We start from the raw sequence: 18697 nt of genomic DNA on the forward strand, positions 1-18697 counted from the left end.
ATGTTTATCTGCTTACCCCCAGGGCATCCAAGATGTAGGTGACTTTGCTTCTTCAGTAGAACACAAACGGAGATTTTTAACTCAAACCGTTGCAGTCTGTCAGTCCTATAATGTCAGTGGATGGGAATCAAGGCTTTGAGAGTCAAAAAAAACATACACAAACAAAACCCAATTAAACCCTGCGGCTTGTGATGATACAGGGCTGTATTGTACATATATGTCGCACGTGTTACGAAAAAACTGGTCTGTGCGATGAATAAATGTATCCCTGTAGCACGCGTGCAATACAGTTTTGCATGTTCATAACACAGCCGCTTAATAGTGTGAAGTGATACTTGGTAGTTAGGGGTGTGCGATATGACGATTTTTGATCATGGACGATTAAAATGTCTCCACGATCTGCTTTTGAAGAAGTATCGTTGTATCGTGCTACAGCGCACATTCTAGCAGCTGCAGTTCTGGCGCCTCCCTCCGTCTCAATATAATGTACAACGCCACATGCATTGCATTCACATCAGTTAGTTACTCTCACGGGACACTGCACTTATGCACAATCACAAAACTACATTATTTCCATCTGCTTTAAAGCAATACCGGTTAAACATTTAATTCACATGCTGTTCTGCATGCGCTTTTTCTGAGCGCGTACTCACACTGAGAGCCTGTCAAAAAGCGCCTGATTATTGGACTAAGTTGTCTTTCGCGTCTGATTGATTTTGCGTCTAATACTGTCAAAAACACACAAGGATTACATATAAACACAGTTGGTTATGTCTAAAATGAATGTAAACAGTTGAGAGAGAAATGCATAAAGCTCTTAAAGGGACAGTAGCTACTAAACATGCTGCCGTCTGTCATTAAAGGGATAGTTCACCCAAAAAAGTCATTATTTACTCACTCACATTTTGTCCCAAACCTGTATTAATTTCTTTCTTGTGCTGAACAAAAAAAGAAGATATTTTGAAGAATGTGAGTAACCAAATAGTAGCTGGTCCACACTGACTTTTACAGTAGGAATAAAATACCATGTAAGTCACTGTGGACCAGCAACTGCTTGGTTACCCACATTCTTCAAAAATAACTTTTATGTTCAACAGACGAAATAAAGTAATTCAGATTTAAAACAACTTGAGTAAATGATGGTATAAAAATGAAACACTATTGAAAGACAGATGATCTTTTAATGTTAATAAAACAACAAAACACAGAAAAAAAATCACTCACTGCTCTTGACTGATCTTATCATCTTATCAACTTATCATCAGTCAGTTGCTTTTAAAAAAAAAGTATAATTGATGTATATAGTGTTTTATTTTAATATTTGTTCATTCGATTTCTTGAATGCTACTGCTAAATACTGTACCTGAAAAATAAAACATTTGTTTTATTTGTATATTATGTGTATTTGTAATGTATATCTTTGTTCTTATTTTCTAATAACAAAGATCAAATAATGACAAAGATTTTTATCTTTGCTAACTTTGCCTAAATGTCTGCCAAAATGAAATCTACCAAAATGATATTGTCTGTCAGTAAACAAACAAAAACAAATCATAACATAATTCCAGTTGTATTCCAGAGAGCCAAACAATAAATAATATAACAAATTATGCTACAGTATTTCTAATACTCATGTTACACATGTTTTGAATGTGCTCCCATCATGCTGTCTATTCAACACAAATCTCACATGCCAAATATCTGTTGATCATATTTAATAAAGATTGTGCTCAGTCCACCTTAAAGGGCCATTTTGAGCAAGAGGATGATTTCCGTCGCATTGATGTGCTTTATAAGAATGCACCCTAAATAGTATGTTTCTTCGCCTTTCTTGGGTTTTGCTTCTCCTAAAGTCATCAAAGTAACCTTCACGATCGGTCTACTATATACTATAAACTTTGATGAAAAAGAATGCAGTATCTGCTTCAGAAAGGTTTTTCACGGGTTTCATGCCAGTCACGTCCTTTGACCCTGGGAGTGAATACATCTGTGGTACATTTTCTATCTGTCTACTGTAACTTGATGCTGTGTGTTTTATGAGTTTGGAGTTGTATTCTTATTGAGCCAAAGGTGATTTATGTAACGTGTTCGTTCTGACCCTGGTCATAGCATCTGCATACATGCATTAATAGAATTTATGAAATGTCGTACTTTGTGCAGAGATGTTCTGGAAACAAAGGAGCCAAGCTGAATTATATGAGAGCCAGCCTAATTGAGTTCAGCTCCTTTGGTCAGTGTCAAGGTTGCGCGCACGTGACTGAATTTACCGTTGGGTCGGCAGGGGCGCACATGACTACACATACAATTGACGTTTCGTTTATTCATGCAAATCCATCAAAGGGAAACTAAATATTCTTACACTTGCTCCCAGAATCCTTTAAAGTACATGGACGTGAAAACGAAATCAAGGATATGGATGTATGAAGACATTGAGGGAGAGGATGAGGGTGAAGATGAAGATGTCATTGTTGAGATCTGAATAGCCCTGTGCTGATGTAAATGAAGAAGGAAGCCTGTATGAAAAGTAGCGTGAGCTTTTGCATATGCATCAATGCAGATCAAAGGCTTGTCAGGGGTCATGCATTAACATAGAGATATCAGTGATGCTATGGGAACCCGGCAAACGGGCGCTCAGTCCACTTATGAATAGAGAGCCCTGACCCGGTCCTTCAGCGCCATTAGAAAAGAAGTCAAGGAAGTTTATTTGGCCACTCGCCCCATCTGAGGGGAAATGATGTTCTTCAAGGTTTGGTTAGGTAACTGTCAAAGAAAAGATGACGTTTTGGTGAGAGATGATGACTTCCTGGAGCATTTTGTGTGTTGTGGCTGATTTAATGAATTGATGTTGAACGATGAAAAATGTGTTTCTGATTGTTTGATATGGTTCAAACATTTTTATGTTGTGCTTTTATGTTGTGAAGTCTTGTTTATTTATTTTTTTCATTTCTTACAGGAAGACTGCAAAAAGTAAAGCTTTCTCTGCTGTCCAGTCAAAGGGTAAGACCTCTGTACAAATGACTAAAACTTGTTAAAAACATGCAGTGCCTGGTGTTAAATGCAGATGCCAGCTCATTGTGCACATATCTCTTTATTGTAATGCTTATGTTCCACAATTAAAATACACTAGTACTCAAAACACTGCCGGTCAGAAGTTTGGAATAATTAAGCGTTTTAAATGTTTCTGAAAGAAGTCTCTTATGCTCACTTAAACTGCATTTATTTAATCAATAATACAGTAAAAACAGTAATATTATAAGATATTATCAAAATTTAAAAGAGCTGTTTACTGTTTTGAATATATTTTAAAGGGGTCATATGATGTTGCTAAACAGAACATTATTTGGTGTAATGAAATGTGTTTATGCTGTTTAAGGTTCAAAAAACACATTATTTTCCACATACTGTACATTATTGTTTCTCTTCTATGCCCCGCCTTTCTGAAACGCATCGATTTGTACAAAGCTCATCGGTCTGAAAAGCGAGGTGTGCTCTGATTGGCCAGCTATCCAGTGCGTTGTGATTGGCCGAATACCTCAAGCACGTGACGGAAATGTTACGCCCCTTACCATACTGTGATGGAGCGACGAGTCAAAAACATTAAAACCTGTGAAACGGTGAAAGCTGATCCGGCGATCCACAGCGCAAAGTTGATGTATTTCCTCAGCGACCAGCACGGATCAGCTCTAGGCATGACGAAGCGGATATCTTCCTCTTTTGGAAGGCCAAACAAAGTAGTTTCGCTTTCACAACAATACACACAGCGCCTTCACGACATGGCGGCGGCAACAATACTACAGCGAGAATAAAAGTTACGCCTTCTTTCTTTGCGTGAACATTTGGACAGCGTTATGCAAATCTTCCCACATAGTGACGTAGACATGTGGGGGCGTGTTAGAACGAGCCGTTTTAGGTAGGTGTGGCTGACTCTTAACTTTTATAAAGAATATCTCTTTGGATTTGAGACTTTAGTCTTTGCAACTTTACAGATCTTCTTTATGCACCAAGAGCTTGTAACACTCCAAAAAGAAAAGAAAAATTGAAATCGCATCATACGACCCCTTTAAAAATGTAAGATGAATTTTCAGCAGCCATTACTCTTTAGTGTCTCCTTCAGAAAACATTATTATTAATATTTCTTATTATTATCCATATTGAAAACAGTTTTTGCTGCTTAATACTTTTTTTGTGGAAACTGTGATACTTTTATTTCAGGATGCTTTAATGAAATGAACAGCATGTACTTGAAATAGAAATCCTTTTTAACATTATGAATTCATTCAAAGGTTTGGGTTATCATGGTTTCCACAAAAATATGAAGCAGCGCAACTGTTTTCAACTTTGATGATAATAATAAATGTTACTTGAGCAGCAAATTTAAGCATATTAGAATGATTTCTGAAGGATCATGTGACACTGAAGACTGGAGTAATGATGCTGAAAATTCAGCTTTGATTACATTTTAAAGATTACAATAGAAATCAGGCATTTTCAATTCTAATAACATTTAACAATTACTGATTTTACTGGATTTGTATGCATGCATGTTGTATGTGTGTATTTATTTATTTATTTTCTCTGGAATCATTTTTTATATTTTTTACTTTCATCATTTTATATCATGTTCATGGGCTAATTTCTCTCTGCCCCTTATTGCAACAGAATGTTAATGATGTACGCATATATTTTTGATTGCAGCATTTTGGGGAGAATCAGATGACAGCAATTCTGAGATCGAAATGGCCTTGCGTCCTCAGTCCCGCAACACCAGCAGCCATGACTTTGATGATTTTTATGATTAACATTTCTCTTTTTAGACTTTTTTTTGTTTGTTTTTTTTCAATGAGCAGTTAATATGTTTGAAAGAGATACCTTTATACGATTGCAAAACAAACAAAAATCTTCACTGAGGAATGAGTGCGACATTCCACGAAAACAAAAAAGAGCCATCCTCTTTATTGTGGCCAAAGACTGTGAAGGGTTTTCAAAACATGCCGGTGTTAACCCTGCTTGAATCTCTTTAGCTGAACAACACTTGGACCTGGTTGAAACAGATTAAACTTGGTTTTTAAAGTGATTCCTTTGCGCTGTGTTGAATATTACGCATTTTAGATGTTGCAGGTATCTGGCGGTGAGTTGGAGTGGAATGCTCTGAGTCAACTCCTATGAAAAGCCAGTGCACAATGGCCACTCTGCATGCTGCTGAAACACCTTTGAACTCACTCAAGTACCCCTGGCCCATTTAGGAGAACAAAATACATTGTGCTCATCTCAATATAGAAACAAACGCTCTCTGTATTTGTGGCGGTAGAAAAGCGATTCCGTCAGCCGAACGTGATGTGTCTCCTCAACTGACGAAATGCACGGTGCAATGTCCACTTCAGAATTCGTCTGTTTTGCAAATGTGCACACATTTTTATGCTCTCTGGCTGATTCTTGTGGGATTTCAAGTTACATTTTATACATTTACGTCTGAGTTACTGTACAACATGTGACGTGCTTGCTTCAATTCATTGTTATAATATGCCCCTCTAATGGCTATTTTTAGACTCCACATGATAGTTAAAATTACAGATAATTATAATTAGGCATTGAAAAGAGCACTGATCAAACACAGCAATATCATTACAGTAATAATGGTTATTTTTCCAAAACAGCCAATCAGTGATAACGACCGTAACCCTTTTCCTAATGGACCTGAAAATAACATTGCGCACTAAAATTGCTGTGCACGGATTTCCAGAACTGTTTCCCAGCCATCAATAATCTACATCGCCCGTGACGGGGGATTGTCATTTTGTCTGTGACTCCGAGTTCATTTGGTTTCATCATATTTAACATGCACGGAGGCATGTTATTCTGTAATGATACCAAACCTGCAGCATTCTATCCATCAGTATGATTCCATTAGTTGGCTTTTAAGTAACTTTATGAGGCCGAACCTGCTAGAGTAGGACTCCACACTCATTAGCTGTAATGGCTGCAGCCAGCCTTGACCCGCACGCGTCGAAACGCGCCTGCATAATTTGGAGATTGCTAAAAAGCTCCCCTCACATAATATCTGTGTTAAGGATCATGTCAACAGATACTTGTGTGATGGAGGAAGCTCTGTGAGAGAGTTACATTTTGCCGGCCTGTAACAACACCATAAACGCTTTTTAAAGGAACCGCCTTCTGGATGTGCTAATAAAAAAAAAAAAAAAGTCAAACCCGGAGTGCGACTTTCAAATGATGTCGCATCAAAACACAGAAAATATTTTGCTTAAAATGAAACCATGCCAAGATTTCTTTTGCAAAAATGTGTGTACGGCGCCACTTTATAAGCATGCACGATGGTCTCCCAGCAGGGAAGGTCATTAAAGCATTCAGATTCAAAGACATTCTCGAATTAAATCATCTGTTTAATGGCATAAAAGTGCCTGATTTCAAGGCTCAGTTAGGATGTCCGTTGCTGAATCTCCATTCATTTGAGGAGTAAAATCAGTCAAATCTACATGTTTAAGTCTTTTCTTATTTTATTAAGAAAGTCTGTGTTATTATCTAGCTATTATCAGTATTATGCATGGTACGTGTGCAACATCATGTCATGCGGTACATTTCAAACCACTTTTACTCATACCCTACAAAACTGCTTTCTTTAATCTAATCTATACTATTATTAATAATAAAGTTGTTATTATTAACAATAATGATTTAGTGGTACTTTAAAAACGGTTGTGCTGTTTAATTAAGTGCGGAGTCTGAGTTTTTATAAATGTCTTATTGCCATTTTTGAATGATGTTATGCATCCTTGCTGAATAAAAGTATCCTTCAAAAAAAGTTTATATTTATATATATACTGTATGTGTGTGTGTGTGTGTGTGTGTGACCCTGGACCACAAAACCAGTCATAAGTGTAAATTTTTCAAAATGTATACATCATCTGAAAGCTGACAAAATAAGCTTTCCATTGATGTATGGTTTGTTAGGATAGGACAATATTTGGTACAGCTATAGATACAGCTATACAGATGAAAATCTGGAATCTGAGGGTGCAAAAGTATCAAAATATTGAGAAAATCATCTTTAAAGTTGTCCAAATGAAGTTCTTAGCAATGCATATTACTAATCAAAAATTAAGTTTTGATATATTTACAGTAGGACATTTACAAAATATCTTCATGGAACATGATCTTTACTTAATATCCTAATGATTTTTGGCATAAAAGAAAAATCAATAATTTTGACCCGTACAATGTATTTTTGGCTATTGCTACAAATATACCCCAGCGACTTAACACTGCTTTTGTGCTCGCTTCGGGCATCTAAGCTAAGCTTGTGTTCTGGCGATGAATGATATACGCAGCGAAGGCCAGACATGCCTGTTTTTGTTACAGGAACAATCTCAGACAATAAAAGAAAGAAAGATCTAGATGAAAGCAAGTAGGGAAGTTAAACACTCTCATTAACAATGATATGCCAGCATTTTGCTATTTGCATATCGCATGTTTGTGTAATTTATTCACGCTTATTCGACAAGTTGAAGTTTCAAGTGTGTCCCTTCCACTCTCCCCCATCCACTTTTATTTTTTATCAGGGAATAATGATTTAAAACAAGGTCATTTGATCTTCTTTTTCAATAGACCTTAATGAAATATTCATTTACTCGCCTGTGGTTTCTCTGACAGCGTTTCTGAGGATGTTCAGTGAAGACACAAAGGCTGTGCTTTTCATCTTTCAAGCCCACGTTTCACGTTTTGATTCATAGAGATATAGATCATTATATATTCATAATGTATTCAAAACATTTTATCATATTAATTTAGCTTTAAATGTCAAGATGATTTTTGTTCAAGGTCTCGGCTATCATAATTAACATTAGTTCTTCAGTCCACTGTAAACTGTCAGCTTGTTTAACTGGAGACTTTGTTGGATGTTGAATTGAAGTGGTTAAAATGTTTGTGGCTTCGGGCATCTAAGCTAAGCTTGTGTTCTGGCGATGAATGATATACGCAGCGAAGGCCAGACATGTCTGTTTTTGTTACAGGAACAATCTCAGACAATAAAAGAAAGGAAGACCTAGATGAAAGCAAGTAGGGAAGTTAAACACTCTCATTAACAATGATATGCCAGCATTTTGCTATTTGCATATCGCATGTTTGTGTAATTTATTCACGCTTATTCGACAAGTTGAAGTTTCAAGTGTGTCCCTTCCACTCTCCCCCATCCACTTTTATTTTTTATCAGGGAATAATGATTTAAAACAAGGTCATTTGATCTTCTTTTTCAATAGACCTTAATGAAATATTCATTTACTCGCCTGTGGTTTCTCTGACCGCGTTTCTGAGGATGTTCAGTGAAGACACAAAGGCTGTGCTTTTCATCTTTCAAGCCCACGTTTCACGTTTTGATTCATAGAGATATAGATCATTAAACCTCCGTTTAGTTTACCTGGTTTTATTGGTGTCCAAGCAAAACCATTGTATAATATGCAAACAGGACTTGTGGGTTGGGGGAATGTGGGCTGTGCACAAAACGGAGTCTTTTTCTTAGGATTTGAAAGTTTTGAGTTTTTGCTTAGTTTTGATTTCCATATTAGGTACCATGACGCATATTCATTATGTTTGAGTGCCCTATTTTGACCATGTCATTTAAATAATACATTAAAAATAATCAAACCACACGGTAACACACGGCACTAAAATAATACAATAAACATGAACATAAAACTCTAATGTACATAAATAGGAAAAAAATAAGAACCTTTAAAAAAAACATCAAATGTGGAGTGTCAGTTTGTTTTTTTCACTGTAAATTATACAATGATATTCTTTTTCATTTCCAAAAACTGCAAATATAACCGTATTTTAATGTAAAGTTAAATAGTTTGATCTAATACAGTTATTCACCAAAACTTAGTTAAACTATTAAGTTTTTGTTTATTTTTACAGCATGTCTTTTACCATTAAAATCACAATTACATTTTTTACAATGTATCTATAGATGCATATTTTAAAACATAGTGTCCATGGCTTTCTCACCAACTTTTTTGGTGACCGAAAAGTAAATGCCTAATGCCCCATGCTACAGTTACATGCTCTATGACCGAAAACATTCATATGAGGCTCCTGTAAAAATGAATTTCTGTACGAAATAATATTTTTGTACAAATCTGACGTAGTTGCATGTAGGCCGTGTATATACAACAGTAATCTGTGATGCTAGACTTCAAGGCTCAAGGTGAGTTATAGGCAATGTATAGATGAGAGCACACAGCGTTGTGGGCAAAAGAACCCTCAGCATCGCTCTAGACTCTCTGGGCCTTTCCATCTAATGCACAAAATCAAATTATAATTAACCACATTTAAGTTGGAGCAGCAAGTCCCTCCTTATAGGTTTCCTGTGATCTCTGCCTCTTTTTTCCGCTTCATGCCCATGGAGTAATTAATATGGTAAGACATCATGTTCGGTGAATTCCTTTGAGATGGGTTTGCGAAAGCTGTTAAAGCCGAGAGGCTGAATTAGTATGCATGCCGATTTTCTCGCTACTAGTCCCCTCTCCCATTGGGACAGAGGGCTAGATTGGGTAGACAGACAACGTTCATCCTTGATTATGTGAGCCGAATGCCTCCCGGCTGCATGAGTGGAGCAGGAAAAGGGCTGTTCCTTGGGCAGCAAATCAGTTTCTGTGATCTGCTAAATGGAACAACAGCAGTGTGATACTTTAACCCCACACATCAGGGCACAGAAATAAATAAAGGTGCACGCTGAGTTAGGATGATTACTGGCCATTACCCTATAGTCTGGATTTCTCCATCAGTTGCCAACCATTTACATATGCCATGATTGTGCAGTGGCATTAATGTACTGGTCATATCTCAACTAACATGAACTCCAAATCCAGCAATTGTTCAGAACTACTGTAAAACAGCCAGACAGGTTTTGTTTTGCTGATAATTGGTGCTGAATATCCTTCTTTTTTTCCTTTTTCTGAACAACCAACGAGTGCCGCCATGACGGATTCTAACTTCCATTTAACTTTTCTGGTCTCCATAGGAAACCATGTTTACACTGGGCAAGAAGAGCAACTTAATTATTTAAAAAGAAGCATTTGGAAAAATAAAAATGTGGACAAAGTCTGTCAAAAGCTGCATGTAGGATATTAACGCCCACCTGTTATCAATGTAGTTAGCCTCAGACCGCTTCATGTCATCTACCCACTCATTAAACTTTGACAGGTGAGGCACTGCCAAAAGACAAAAATCATGGCAAGTGTCAGCACTACATTCTTAAAAATATAGGTTCTTTATTGGCATCTTTGATTGCATGAAAAGCCTTTAACATCTATGGAATCTTTCCATTCTACAAAAGGTTCTTTATATTTTTTTTAATATTCTTCACACTTAGTAAAATAACTGAAAGGTGCTTCGGGGAATCAGAAGTTGTTCTTTTATAGCATTGCTGCAAAAACCTCTTTTTGAAACCTTTATTTTTATAGCCATTTTTATTGGTTTAACATTCATTACCAGCTAGGAAATTAGGCTAATTTGACTAGAAGCACAGAAGACCAGAAATGTAAAACCGTTTTCCGTTATGAGTCAGGCAAGACTTCCGCATTGTTGACATAATGTGTTGCACATGTTTTTGCTCAGCCACTGTTCTCATCTGTTCTCTTTTTTCCGTTTCAAAGACAGTTTTTAAGGGCCTTATGCTTTCTTCGCTCTGAATCTGTTGTGCACCCTCTTTTACCTGCTCTTGTCCAAGGGTGACCCTTCCCTCTTTTTAAGTAGCCCAGATTGTGAGCTTTGACTTCCCATTGGATAATTAACCCAACGCTGAGTCTTATTACAGCTGTCTGGCAATCTGGCACGAGGTAATTCACTGCTCCCTGAATGCAGGGCCAAAGCACTGGCACCTTATGCTCCATGATTGAAGACAATCTCTCGAGATGAACAGAATTAATCATCACAGATAAAAGAGAACTAGTTTTTCTTGCTTCTTTGGCTTCCACAACTATTGACTTCCCACTCCGCAGCTCTGCGTACAAACAGCATCGAAGGCTCAAAAGGGGTCACCTCTCGCAGTCACCCTATGTGCGGATGTGCTGTGTTTTTAACCTCTGCACTTCAAGCATTCAGGCGCAGTTCATAACCTGCCGTTACATCTGTAGCATTTCACTTCATCCCTCTTTGTCTGTCCTACCGCAGGGAATACAAATGTTTATAGACTGAAGGGTGCAGACTCCATCTGGGAAAGCAGAAGTCACATTACGGTAATCTCTGCCTGGATTAAATCTGTTGTTTATGGAGATGTTAACAAAGGTGATAAAACAAGATTAGCCAAGACACACAGAGCGGGGATTGTGGAGTGTGTTCTTATTAGCATGCACTGTGCTCTGGAGAAGAGAGCACGCTCAACTCTCCTCACGGGGAACAGGGTTCAGCCATTAGCATGAATAGGAAATGCTAATTTAAAGCCTCAGACACCTGCTCCTCAGCGGCGGTCCTAGCTATGCACTAGCTAGCTACTGACATAAATATATACACGGTACCACCATTGGGGAAGCTTCTTTGAAACCATTGCTTCTCCAAGCTACAAGCCAACCATCATTTGAAGAACTTAATCTACTAGAAAGCTACGCTTTTGGGAAGTAGCTACTTACCAACAAAAACTACTTACAAAAAGTAGCCAGTGAAGCTATTTAAGGGAACAATATTCAGTACAACATACAGTATATTTGCTATATACACATGGCCGGACTTACCATTGGGCTTGAGTGGGCTGCAGCCCATGGGCCCCGCCTTCGCCCGTTTACGTTTGTTTGATTTGTTCGTTATATGCCAGTCAGAATTCAGAAATTATTAGCCGCATTTCTTTGCACTGCGCACGCAAGATCTAAACGGGCCAACCAGGGCTACAGATTACAACTACGACCTTCAAGGCCACAATCAAACAGCATAAACTGGTATTTATGATAATTTAACATAGAAGAAGGACACACGTATTGAATCGCGTCTGCACCGATTGGTTTATCACATGGATACTTTAAACAGCTCCATTAAGCCTTTAGCCCCAAAGAGCGCACATTTAGAAAGATAATGATAAATTCTCAAGTGTTCACTCCTCATTTCTTTACAGAGGATGATTCTATATTACTATATATTAATGTTCCACTAAATTATGCGATCATCTGATGAGTTTTTGACGTTCTCTCTCGTCTTCCTGCCATTCCCATAGTGGGGAAGAAATGTCATCAAAATGATTTTAAATAAAAAATAGCAATTTAATGAGTTTCGGTTTTTATAACATAGCTATGCCTATGATATAGGACTTAGCCTATCACGCAAACAAGAGTCCTGTTTATTTTTTTTCTCGAATATCTGCACGATCGCAAATGTACAATAAACAGCAACTTACAGAGTAACCGTCAGAAAGAAAATAGAACAAACAGCAGAACCGCTGTGTCTCCGAACAACAGTGTTTTGTTCCTCAGCGTTACACGGACCAGCAAATAATTCAATCAGGCTATAAGTATGTACAGTCGACCTACTGGCTTTCATATTTTAAAAAAGTAGCTTATTTCGTTTTTGGAATCATTTAATATTTCTACATTAAAATGTTATAATGTTATATAACATTTATGCACAATCCATCAATGAATTTAGTTGATAGTGATTTCATTTGATTGTTTATAGCCAGCATGTCTTTTTATTTGATTTAATTTATTGATTAAATAAGAACCTGACATAAGAGGACACAGATATGACAATAACTTTTATAATACTAATAAGCCAACATCTCTGGCTTTTTTTTTTTTTTGCTCAAGGTTATTTCAGGGTTTTGATCTCTCAACTGAGAGAACACATCTTGTTTATTATATTATAATGAATATTTAATATTACATTTAAACTTTGACTATAGCCTACACTGTAAAAAAAAAATTACGGTAAAAAACCGGCAGCTGTGGTTGCCGGAATTTTACCATGAAAAATATGGTAGCAACGTTTTAGGTTTTACGGTTTTAACTTAAATTTACAGTTAAATACCGTAATTTCATTAACTGATATAATGTTAATATACCAACCTATTGAAGTACTGAAATCTGTTTTGTACCTTTGTAATACACTGATAACCACCAAATGCAGGCATTTCTTTGCACTGCGCACGCAAGATCTAAACGGGCCAACCAGGGCTACAGATTACAACTACGACCTTCAAGGCCACAATCAAACAGCATAAACTGGTATTTATGATAATTTAACATAGAAGAAGGACACACGTATTGAATCGCGTCTGCACCGATTGGTTTATCACATGGATACTTTAAACAGCTCCATTAAGCCTTTAGCCCCAAAGAGCGCACATTTAGAAAGATAATGATAAATTCTCAAGTGTTCACTCCTCATTTCTTTACAGAGGATGATTCTATATTACTATATATTAATGTTCCACTAAATTATGCGATCATCTGATGAGTTTTTGACGTTCTCTCTCGTCTTCCTGCCATTCCCATAGTGGGGAAGAAATGTCATCAAAATGATTTTAAATAAAAAATAGCAATTTAATGAGTTTCGGTTTTTATAACATAGCTATGCCTATGATATAGGACTTAGCCTATCACGCAAACAAGAGTCCTGTTTATTTTTTTTCTCGAATATCTGCACGATCGCAAATGTACAATAAACAGCAACTTACAGAGTAACCGTCAGAAAGAAAATAGAACAAACAGCAGAACCGCTGTGTCTCCGAACAACAGTGTTTTGTTCCTCAGCGTTACACGGACCAGCAAATAATTCAATCAGGCTATAAGTATGTACAGTCGTTTGCAAAGTTCAAATAATCAGCTTCTTAAACGATCGGTTGATTCAACTCACTCATTAAGACAGTCACTTGCTGCCACCTACTGGCGGTTGTAGTTTCATATTTTAAAAAAGTAGCTTATTTCGTTTTTGGAATCATTTAATATTTCTACATTAAAATGTTATATTTAAACTTAACATTTATGCACAATCCATCAATGAATTTAGTTGATAGTGATTTCATTTGATTGTTTATAGCCAGCATGTCTTTTTATTTGATTTAATTTATTGATTAAATAAGAACCTGACATAAGAGGACACAGATATGACAATAACTTTTATAATACTAATAAGCCAACATCTCTGGCTTTTTTTTTTTTTTGCTCAAGGTTATTTCAGGGTTTTGATCTCTCAACTGAGAGAACACATCTTGTTTATTATATTATAATGAATATTTAATATTACATTTAAACTTTGACTATAGCCTACACTGTAAAAAAAAAATTACGGTAAAAAACCGGCAGCTGTGGTTGCCGGAATTTTACCATGAAAAATATGGTAGCAACGTTTTAGGTTTTACGGTTTTAACTTAAATTTACAGTTAAATACCGTAATTTCATTAACTGATATAATGTTAATATACCAACCTATTGAAGTACTGAAATCTGTTTTGTACCTTTGTAATACACTGATAACCACCAAATGCAGGAGGTGATGAGAAAGATGAGATCACATGATGAACCAAAGCCTATCACAAGCAGCTTTTAAATAATAACATGTATACAAGGTGCACAGTGTCATTCACACAAAAGCTAAACACCATCACGGTAACACACATGAAACTGAAATAATGCAATAAACATTCATTTAACAACATTTTATAAACAAATTATTAACAAATTATGCGTCTTTTTCACTTCCAAAAACGGTATACTACTGTAAAATTAATGTCCAATACATGTAATGTCCGATACAGTTTTTCCCCGTATATAGTAGGGGAATTTACCGTTAACCATTTAACAGGTTTTTACTGTAGCATTTTACTTTTACCGTTAAATTCATGGTCATTTTTTACAGTGTAGACATGTTGCATATTAATTGTACTATTTATGAACCTCAAAGCATATGTTTGTGTATTTTGTGTTACTCCACAATGATGTTCTATTTGAGGGCATTTGCAGTATAGGTATAGAGCCCAAACATATCTTCAAGCCCAGGGGCCCCCGTCCCCCTAAGTCCTGCCCTGTATATACATTTATTGCCATTGTAATAAATGTTTGTAATTTCAACAGTAAAAGTGCTACAGTACCTGTCAGTTAATGGCAAGTTACTATATGTGGTGAAAAACTGTAATCAATCTAATGGGACATTTTAAGTAATTTTGCACAACATCCTGTCAAATGTACAGACTTTGCAAGTAAAAGTCAAAAGTCATCTTTGTAAAAAATCAAAAGCTTGTACTCCCATAATTCATTATGTGAGACTTTGCTTTTGGTTGCATTTTGTTTAAACATTTATGTTTCTTTGTTTTTGTTATCAGTTATGTGCATTTGGGCTTTATGCTACATCTTACACCATGATAGTGTTTTGTATTTGTGTGTATGACACTGTACCTTTCTATACAAGTCTGGTCAGAGGAGACCTGCCCCCCCGACTGAGCCTGGTTTCTCCCAAGGCTTTTTCTCCATTTCTGTCACCGATGGAGATTTGGTTCCTTGCCGCTGTCTCCTTTGACTTGCTTAGTTGGGGACACTTGACTGATTGCACAGACACTAGAGAACTGAACTGGACGATGACATCACTGAATCACCAATGAACTGACTTTAGCTGAAAAATGACTCTATTGTCTTCTTGCATCATTGACAAACTATTTTCCTGTTTGACACTGTAAAGCTGCTTTGACACAACCAGTATTGTATAAAGCGCTATACAAATAAAGTTGTAGAATTGACTTGACAAGTGTATACCTCTGCTTGTAATAAGGCTACTTCCTCATGTGTCTATTTACCGTCTGTGTTATTATGGTGGTTATCAGTGTATAAAACAGGTACAAAAAAGTAGTAGTATAGATTTAGGGTTGGCTGCTTGTAATTATGCATAATTTACTGTTATTGCTGTAGTAAGTACACTGAGTATGTTTACATGGACAACAACAATATTCTGATATTAAAGGGATAGTTCACCCAAAAATGAAAATGTGATGTTTATCTGCTTGCCCCCAGGGCATCCAAGATGTAGGTGACTTTGTGTCTTCAATAGAACACAAACTGAGATTTTTAACACAAACCGTTGCAGTCTGTCAGTCATATAATGTAAGTGAATGGGAATCACGGCTTTGAGAGTCAAAAAAACATACACAAACAAAACCAAATTAAACCCTGCGGCTCGTGACGATACATTGATGTGTAAAGACACGAAATGATCGGTCTGTGCAAGAAACTGAACAGTATTTATATTGTTTTTAACTCTGATTTACTGCAATGTTTGAACTATCTTTATCCCTGATCTCTTAAATCTCTTAATTGCTTTGAACACTTCAAAGCAGCAGTGATATATGTGCTAGAAAACAATATATAACACATTATAGATTGAAATCCGGACTTCATTGCCGGACATTCATCCGCCCTAAAACTTTATGTCAGGGGTGTCAAACTCAGTTCCTGGAGGGCCACAGCCCTGCATAGTATAAGCCTTGATGACTTGATTAGCTGAATCATGTGTGTTTAATTAGGGTTGCATCTAAACTGTGCAGGGCTGTGCCCTCCAGGAACTGAGCTTGACACCCCTGCCTATGTTAAAGACATTATTGACATAACGGAATGACTTTCTCTAAAACTATTTTGAAATAATGTGTATTATGGTATTTTAAAAAATCACTATGCATATATATATATATATATATATGGGTAGTTGACAAATAGGCAGTAAAAATTATTATTTTGTAAAATACCATTTTTGAAGAAGAAATGCATATATTTATGTAGCGTGAAGTCTGATCTTTGAGAATATAAATATAAAGGGTCACTAACTTCATCGATTCTTTCATTGTTTTTTTTAACACTTTCACTGAACTGTACTAAAAATTTGTGTCCTATGGTGTGACAGCAAAAATGAAGAAAAAAAAAACTCTTAATAATATATAAATAGCATGAGAGAGATTTATCTTCATTGTTAGACACTTATTTTCATATAGTGTTATTTATTTAATATTAAATGATAATTAACATCATTTTTCCCCATGACTTGTTGGACAATTTCAGGACAAACTTTGACAACAACACAAACTTTGCTGTCATCCGTTCAATACTGCTGAAGATTATACAATTTTAAGATGAGTGATATTTCTATCTCCCCTATTGCAATACTCAACTGTTTTTTAAAGATATTTTGAGATAAAAACAAATCTGTGGTTCATTTATGTGTGTCACACCATAGGACATTACGTCACACTAAAGGACAGAAATTGTAGTTATTAAATTATTTCTATTTAATTTTGAACATGTCAAAGGAGAAAGAAAGTTTAATTTTGATACAAACAATATCAACATGTTTTTTAAACAAAACAAAAAAATATTTTCATCAACAAAATTCAGTCTCTTAGTCAATCAGTATGTTACTGAAACTTTTCTAGCCCCCCGCTGCACAGCTAAATATGTATATACAGTCCAATATGTATATATGTATATACAGCACAGCTATATACAGTCCAAACTATATTCATTAAGATGTGAATTATATATAACTATATGGCTACTCTTTTTAAGGCATCATTTTGATTATTTTTATTTTCTGCATATTTCTCTTAGGATCTCCTCCCTTCTGCGTGGATCCCTGTTCATTTTCTGTCTATATTTCCATGTCCTCTGTCTTCCAGTAATTTCTCTCCCTCAGTTCTTTCTGTTTCAAAAACAAATTACCACATTTTATACTTATTTTCATGACACTTTATAACAGTGCAAGTTTTCTGCAAAACCATAAAAAAATAGTTTAATTAATGTAATTATTGCATTTAAGAACACTGGAAATGATCAAAAAATAATAAAAAGGGAGTGAAACAAATCATATTTAATTATTTAAAATGCTTTTTAAAGAGACCTTGTCCTCTGGTGTGACAGTACAGGCGTCACACCGGAGGACATTTTCTGTCACACCACAGGACGTTTCAGCCTTTTTCTGTCAATTAATGACCTTGCTATTCCGAGCTAGCCTGTCATTAGCGGTTAGCAAAACACATTTGCATAATTTTCCATGATTATGTAGTTTAACATGCGGTTTTTAATAAAAAAAACTGCATGTTACACCAAAGGACAACAAAACGTAACACTTTTGTAGTGGTTCCAAAAAAGTTAAATATTTGAACAATTCTGTGACAGAAATTGACCATGTGCTCATGTCATGGGCTTCAGTAACATAATTATGAACGGGGTCCTTCAACTAATTAAAGTTTTCTCTGGAATTGGCCGATTTAAAATCAGGATATGGTGTCACACCATAGGACATGGTTTTCAGAGACAAAATATATCAAGTTCCTATGCTTTCAGAAATATATGGATGAAAAAAATGATTGACATTTACTAAAATAGACACTTGTACAATTATGCCGGAGGTATTTATTAACATTTGTATGTTTTTCTTTTTAATTTATAAAAGTTGTAATTTACTGAACCATGCTTGAGACAGTCACACCATTGGACAATTTTGAGATTTGGCTCAAAAATTTAAAAAAATCTAATAACACTGCAGCTTTTATAACAACAGGACCATGTATAGGACAAATAAATATTTAATGATTTATTGCATTTTAAATAACGACAACATTAATTATATTCATTTTTATCTTGTGGGACAGTGAAAATGCCATATATATATATATATATATATATATATATATATATATATATATATATGAGAGATCGAGAGC

At 35.8% G+C, this 18697-nt stretch overlaps 1 protein-coding gene across 1 annotated transcript in view; it reads left to right on the forward strand.

Moving 5' to 3' along the window:
• LOC107558343 (centrosomal protein kizuna) overlaps positions 1 to 6775 on the forward strand; it is a 50397-nt gene extending 43622 nt beyond the window's left edge. Inside the window, exons 9-10 of the mRNA XM_016241999.1 lie at positions 2954 to 2997; positions 4696 to 6775. Of these exons, the coding sequence (XP_016097485.1) occupies positions 2954 to 2997; positions 4696 to 4799 (148 nt within the window). The 3' untranslated portion in view covers positions 4800 to 6775. The remainder of the gene's footprint in view (positions 1 to 2953; positions 2998 to 4695) is intronic.
• The last annotated feature ends 11922 nt before the right edge of the window (positions 6776 to 18697 follow it).

The sequence above is a fragment of the Sinocyclocheilus grahami genome, unplaced genomic scaffold (genome assembly GCF_001515645.1).
Source record: "Sinocyclocheilus grahami isolate Dianchi unplaced genomic scaffold, SAMN03320097.WGS_v1.1 scaffold642.1, whole genome shotgun sequence".
NCBI classification, from domain to species: Eukaryota; Metazoa; Chordata; class Actinopteri; order Cypriniformes; family Cyprinidae; genus Sinocyclocheilus; species Sinocyclocheilus grahami.